This window comes from Leptinotarsa decemlineata, unplaced genomic scaffold (genome assembly GCF_025532065.1).
Source record: "Leptinotarsa decemlineata unplaced genomic scaffold, Ldec_3_MD MMD2_tig00026328_RagTag_RagTag, whole genome shotgun sequence".
NCBI classification, from domain to species: domain Eukaryota; kingdom Metazoa; phylum Arthropoda; class Insecta; order Coleoptera; family Chrysomelidae; genus Leptinotarsa; species Leptinotarsa decemlineata.
This window is the reverse complement of record NW_027412688.1, coordinates 29,420,135-29,427,877: the sequence shown is the minus strand read 5'-3', so window position 1 is coordinate 29,427,877 and position 7,743 is coordinate 29,420,135. Positions and strand designations below refer to the sequence as shown.

The 7,743-nt window shown below is 37.7% G+C and overlaps 1 protein-coding gene across 1 annotated transcript; it reads left to right on the top strand.

Moving 5' to 3' along the window:
- The first annotated feature begins 4,971 nt into the window (after positions 1-4,971).
- On the top strand, positions 4,972-6,828 carry LOC141485486 (uncharacterized). Its single transcript, XM_074182297.1, has 2 exons — positions 4,972-5,414; positions 5,478-6,828. Exons 1-2 carry the CDS (start codon positions 4,972-4,974, stop codon positions 6,187-6,189), a joined length of 1,155 nt encoding a protein of 384 aa, XP_074038398.1. The 3' UTR covers positions 6,190-6,828.
- The last annotated feature ends 915 nt before the right edge of the window (positions 6,829-7,743 follow it).

Genomic DNA, 7,743 nt, shown 5'->3' with positions numbered 1-7,743 from the left:
TCATAAAAATAATGCATGTGTTCAATTGTCTGACGGTGTTCAAATTATAACGAATGCATTCAATTGCCGCATTGCTACATACAGGGTGGAGAGTTCGATTGTAACCAGTGACTACATTTCATTTTTCAATAAGATTAGGCAGAAGGTCATTGAATTACTGGAATCAGCCATCAGGATCCATAAAAGCATCAAGGTGAATATGGAAGTTTTTGGGAATTATATTCTTCAGACTGATGATTCGAGGGACACGAAGTCATTTAATTCCCAAAATAAAATAGTGGACCAATCTTCAGATTTGAATGCTGTTTTTGATGGATTCCGTGATGTAATTGTGGCACAAACGACTGAGTTCCAGGATCGTGACTCAGGTATTTATTTTTAAAAATTTCAATAAGATTGAATAGTAATATTTTTTTTTTTTTATAATTCAGGTTGGACTTGTGAAAAAATATTGTTTCTCGAGGTCAACATTAATAAATACAGTCCACTGGAAGGACGTTCATATGTGAAGCTGCCTCAATGTATTCAATGGAAGAAAGCTGTTGTGAATGTTCGTAATGAAGATCAATATTGTTTTGCTTGGGCTATAACATCAGCATTATATCCTGCAGATAGTCGAGTGTCCGAACTTACGTCATATCCACATTTTTCCACTGTTTTAGATGTCACAGGTATGGATTTTCCGGTTAAAGTTAATAATAAGAGTATCGAAATATTCGAAGATAGGAATGATATTTCAATTAATGTTTACGGTTTAGAGAGTACATTTGAGAAGGGTAAAATGAAGTATGAAGTGATTGGTCCATTGCGATACTCACAGAGAAGACTCCGGAGACATGTCAATTTGTTGTTTATAACTGATGACTCCGGTAATGGTCACTATTGTTGGATCAAAGATCTTTCAAGATTAGTTTCTAATCAACTATCAGCTCATAGACAGAAAAAATATTTTTGTGACGGATGTTTGATATATTTTTCTGATGAGAGATTGCTTTTACGTCATAATATGTATGATTGTAATCACATTAGTACCACAACACCAACTACTAATTTAAAGATCAATAAATATGGTAGAATGGTTGCGGAAAATAAACTAATGTTTGAAAACTTTGAGAGGCAAATGAGGGTGCCATTTGTAGTGTATGCTGATTTTGAATCAGTGCTTAAACCGATTCATGTGAATGAGCCAAATCCTGGAAGTTCATACACGATTAAAACATTCAAACATGCCCCATATTCATTTGCTTATTTGATAAAGTGTTCATATAATGATGATTTGACAAAATTTGTTACATATAGGGGTGTAGATGCAGCTCAGAAATTTGTGAGTAGCATTGAAGATGATTTGAAAGAGATACATGAAAATCATCTCAGAAACCCTAAACCAATGGATACACAAACTGTCGAAGAAGAAGAACAGTTTGTTGCAGCCAGAACTTGTGGTATATGTAATAAAGCATTTACTGATGGTGACGTCAAAGTAAGAGATCATTGTCATGTCACAGGAAAGAAAAGATCACATGCCGCTCACTCGAAATGTAATTTAAATTTCAAAATACCAAACTTCATACCTATCATTTTTCATAATTTAAGTGGTTATGATTGTCATTTATTCATAAAAGAATTGTATAGGAATAAAGAGAAAGTTGATGTTATCCCGCAAACTAAAGAGAAATATATATCTTTCACGAAGCATCTCTTTACACACAGCTATACCGATAAAGATGGTGTGGTTAGGAAGAATTATCTCAAAATGAGATTTATCGATAGTTATAAATTTATGACTAATTCGTTGGAGAAGTTGGGTGCAAACTTGACCTCCGATCAATGTTTGGAGATGCACAAACATTTCCCACAAATTGAGAAATTCAATTTGATGAGACAGAAAGGTGTATTTCCATATAGTTTTGTTGATGACATTGACAAATTGAATTATCCATTACTTCCGACAAAAAATCAGTTTTATGACACACTCAATTGTGAACATATATCGGAAACTGATTATGATAGGGCTAGAAAAGTTTGGAATTTATTCGAGTGTCAGAATTTGGGGGAATACTCTGATTTGTATTTGAAGTCGGATGTATTGCTACTATGTGATATTTTTGAAAACTTCCGCACCACAAGTTTAGAGATATATAACTTAGATCCGGCACAATATTACACTGCACCTGGATTATCATGGGATGCCATGTTGAAGTTCACTAATGTTGAATTGGAATTACTAACTGACATTGATATGATTCACTTTTTTCAAAAAGGTATACGAGGTGGAATTAGTCAATGTAGCGAGAGGAAACATATAGCAAATAATAGATTTTTACCCAATTATAATCCCAACGAACCTTCCACATTCATTACATATTTAGATGCAACAAATCTATACGGTCACAGTATGTCACAACCTCTACCAACAAGTGAATTTACATGGTTGACACCAAATGAAATTCTTAATCTCGATGTGATGGATGTGAGTACTGATAGTCCGTATGGGTATGTATTTGAAGTGGACATTCATTATCCACAAGAGTTGCATGATAAACATTCTGACCTTCCATTTTTAGTCGAAAAAATAATACCACCTCGTACACAATCGAAAATTCCCAAATTAATTCCAAATTTGAATGATAAAAGAAAATATATTGTTCATTATAGGAATCTACAGCAAGCTGTCAAAAATGGATTGATTGTAATGAATACACATAGAGTATTGAAATTCAAACAATCATGCTGGATGAAACCCTATATAGATCTTAATACTGAAATGCGTAATAGGTCTAACAACAAATCTGTTAAAGATTTCTATAAACTAATGAATAATGCGGTGTATGGAAAGACAATGGAGAATGTAGATAATCGAATTGATGTTAGACTCGTTACACATTGGGAAAATATAAAGAAAAATATAGGTGCCAGCACTCTCATAGCCAAACCAAATTTCAAAAATTGTTCAATTTTCACTGATAATTTCGTTGCCATTCAATTGGGTAGAGTGAAGGTTCATTACGATAAACCATTATATTTGGGATTTTCCATATTAGAATTATCTAAAACAGTCATGTATGACTTTTTCTATGGATGCATCAAACAACACTTTGATGAAAATGTCTCTTTACTTTACACAGATACCGACTCGCTCATTCTTAAAGTAAACACAGAAAATTTTTATGAATTCATAAAAACTAACATAAGTAGATTTGATACATCCAATTACAGTATAGTTAACCAATTCAATATTCCAGTAACAAGTTCAGTCTTGGGTAACTTCAAAGATGAATTTCCAAATGATCCAATCATGAGTTTTTATGGTACAGGTGCTAAAGCATATTATGTGAAATCTGTTGATGGTGAATTTAAGAAAGCCAAAGGGGTTAAACGATCTGTAATAAAGAATGAATTGACATGCGAAGATTATCAAAAAATCGTCGAACAAGGTGGTATGATATTCAGAAAGATGAATTCATTTAGAAGCGTGTTACATGATATGTATACTGAATTAAAAAATAAAGTTGCATTATCATATCACGATGATAAACGATTTATCATTCCGAATACTACCCACACTCTTCCTTGGGGTCATAATGATATTGAATTTTATGAAAACGATCCAAATGAGAACATTCGTTGGATAAGTAATATTATTCAACAATCACAATCTCAGGAGACTCCATTGGATCAATTGATTAATTTATTATCTGCCGAGATCAATGATTGAAATATCATTCAATATCTTCAAAACCGGAAAATTCAATATTGATATTTATGTAGCCATTTATAATTAATAATATATGATAGAAGTAATGTGATATTAATGTATTATGTATGTATGTATATGTATTACTGTAATGAATATAAAATGATTAAAATTTTATTTGTATTATTTCTATTTCCCTAATCAATTACTGCAATATATAGTATAATGTAAATGACAGAAATATCAGTTTGAAGAGAATCATCGTAGAGTGCACAATGTCTAAAACAATCGATAAGTTTGGTAGAAAAAGAAAATGGGGTGGTAATGTCATTCGAGGTCCTCCTGGGAATGGTTTTAAATTAACAAAAGATGGTCATTATGACATGCAAAGGAAAATATTGAAAAATACAAGTGAACCAATTGACAAGAGTGATTGTGTAACTGTATCATATCTTGAGGGGAAATTAATGGAGCAAAGGAAGTTATACTTCTAGCCCTACAAGCTGCAATACAATCCACAATAGGCAATATTGCTCGGGACGCCCGGCAAGCATTTAACGATAAAATTGCAGAGGCTCGGATAACTTTCACTCGTAAATTTGACAAACTTACAAGTGATGTAGACATAAAAATGTCTGACATAACAGCGTCTACAAATAAAAAATTTGATGCTATGTCAAACATAACAGGGACTACAATGAAAAAGTATGATGTACTGGAACAGAGAGTTGAAGTATTGGAGAAAAACCATAAAGAAGTTTTGGAGAGAAACTATAAAGTCAGGCCATCATCATCAGGTGGACTGGGATATCCAGGACTGAACATTAATCCAAATCATAGAATAATACAACCAAAACCAAAACCAACTGATGATGTATTAATGGAACCAACATGGTGAATGTATTCCCTCGTTAGGTTAGGTTAATAGCTACGTTAGGTTAGCTGCATATCTTACGTTAGGTTAGGTTTAGTTAGTATTCCCTCGTTAGGTTAGGTTAATAGTTACTGTAGGTTAGGTTAGTTTAGGTTAGGTTAGGTTAGGTTAGGTTAGGTTAGGTTAGGTGTTCGGTTGCATAGCGGTAGGTTAGCGTACTAGGTTAGGTTACGTTAATACATACGATAGTTAGGTGTTCGGTTGCATAGCGGTAGGTTAGCGTACTAGTTAGGTTACGTAATACATACGATAGGTTAGGTGTTCGGTTGCATAGCGTAGTTAGCGTACTAGGTTAGGTTACGTTAATACGTTAATACGTTAGTTAGGTGTTCGGTTGCATATTATGTTACGAACGCGCGCGCGAAGAGGGCGTAGATGTCTCTCCAGATGTCCCGCCTACCTGGGGCCGGAGGCCCCACCCACCTGGGCGGAGCCCAGGCAGTGGGCGGGGCCCGTTAGGGCCACGCCCCCCCCCCCCCCCCCCCCCCCCCCCCCCCCGTCGCCACCAACTTTTCGGATACCCCGCCCCTTTCCGAAGCCCCGCCCCCTTTCCGAAGCCCCGCCCCTCCCCTCCCCGAAGCCCCGCCCCCCGACTCCCAACATTTGCGCATGTACACCCCTACCCTCATCGCGCATGTGCGCTCCCACCATTTTCCCACCGCTCACGCATCGAAGTCGATACCCTCCGGAGAGCACTCCACAACATTCAGTTCGAGAAGTCATCTCATCGAGAGCAGTCCACTCCACAACAAGGCAGTACGTTCCAACGACCAACTTGATATTTGAGTAAGTAAATTAGGAATGTTATTTTTTATATCAACTAACTTTGTATTATTTCTTCTTTTTCAGAATGGCAACCAATACACAGGAGGTGAATAATGCTGTGGCGTCTATTCTGCCGGTGTCCGCTGACCAGGAGGAGGCAGCATCTTCGAGAGCGGTGACGGTTGACCAGCCAACCACTTCGCGTTCGCGAGTTAGGTGCAGATCTTCTAGCCCTGACTTATTCGAGGAGGAGGAGGAAGTCAGGGCTGTGAAGAAGGTTTGCCAACGACCTGCAGCAAAGGTTGGTCCTATTTCAAAGTACCGAGCTACTTGCAATAGGACTAATCCTTATGCAGGTAGTTTTTCGACCTCTCGTAAGAGGGCCTCCACACCAGCAGCAGCACCAGCAGCAGTGGAAATTCCGAGGAGTCCTTCTCCGGAGTTGGTGATATTGTCGCCGTTGGTGACGCGACTACCACCGCTGCCAGCGACACCGGCGGATCCTGAGGTGTTGGTGCCACAGCCTATCGGAGAGGTTAGTGAAAAGATGAGTGTTTTTCTGCAGAGATGCAAGAAAGCAGAACGAGCTGCCCGATCTAGCGAGGCCGCGTTGGTTACCATGAAGCGACAAATGGCTGAAATGGATAACCGACGGAGGGAAATCCAAAAGGAAATGGCCGAAATAGATCGGAATTATGCATCTCTGCAGGAAAGGTGTAAAGCAGAGACCTCTTCGATAAAGCTGTACAAAAAAATAGTGACAGTTATGGACACTCTTTTTGTAGATGAAGTGTAAATGTAAGATTAGTTTTAGGTTAGTTAGGAGTATTTAATTATGGTAGTTTTAAGTTTATATTTGTTAAGTTTATATTGAATAAAGGAAAAGGAAGTGAAATAAAGGGTGTACACTGTTTTTTTGGTTTGGTACACATTGAACAATGCGATGGTTGGAGCATTTTTCTTCACTTCCTCTTATTATTATTATTATTTTTTTTATTTCAATTCCAAGTTCTTCTAGACAAATACCTCACATCAATTTTTGTGTTCTCTAATCACTTGTAAATAATTTCATGTGAAGAAAATTTAAAAAATAAAAAATAGACATGTTTCATAGTGAAATCGACAAGTATATTTCATTTGTATTTTATCCATTCAAGTATCTCTTTCATTGAATATGTCTTATGTCACTTTGCAATTTACCCCTACTCATTGAATATGTCTTATGTCACACTACAATTTACCCCTACTCAATGTTCCACTCCTCTCCCACTCCCTCTCGAAAGTATAAAAGTAGAAATCATCTGATGAAACATTCAGTTGATCAGCTAGCATCGAGATGGAACCCGATTCAACCTCCGAACCCTATAGCTGCCCGGATCAGGGGTACAACTTCAATTACTGGGATAACAGCCAGGTACAGGTTGTCTCTTCCACCACGGACCCCACAGTCCCCACATTCGAATACGAATACGATCACGACATCAGGATGCAAGTTCAGCATGTCACTGGCAGTGACGAAGGACACTTGGATGACTCGGAATATCCAGATCCTGACGGATGGTGGGACCCTGCTTATGATGACATTGTCCCAATGAGTAGCGACGACGACGATGATGACGACGACGACTCTGGTGATGATGCTGATGACGAGCTTGACGTTAGACGTCCTCCACCATCCCCTATCCTCATCGAGGATAGTCCTCCGCCATCCCCAATCCTAATCGATGATGATGTCCTCAATTCCGATGATGACATATAATCATCTACTCGTCCATCATTTCCTTTCCTTTCCTTCCACGGAGTACACACTTTTTGGTTGGTGTACACGAGGCACTGCGAGGCTGGGGCAGTGTCTTCCTCCCTTCCTCTCCCTCTTATTAGTTTTTTTTTCCATAATAATCACTAGAATTTCTCCTAATAATCGCTCAGAGTTTCATTCTTGATGTTTTCGAATCTCAAACACTGTTCTACATTTCACCCCCTCCATTTCATTTCTTCCAATATAAATATAGCAACAATCCCAGTTCTATATCATTCTTCCACAATGTCGAGTACAGGACCCATCCAAGTACATGAAATAGATTCAACGTCTGATCATTTGAGTACAACCTTCGCTCAATTTCTGCAGCGAATCTATGATCTTCCTGATGATTTCGCAGAACGAGTGGAACAAGGTATTCAGGACGACATAGATGCTGTTGACGATAATAATGCGGATGATGTGATTAGTATATCATCTGATTCAGCTGATTATGACGACGACGACATCATGAGTATATCATCTGATTCAGATGACTACTATGAGGATGATATCATTAGTATATCATCTGATTCAGATGACGATACCATA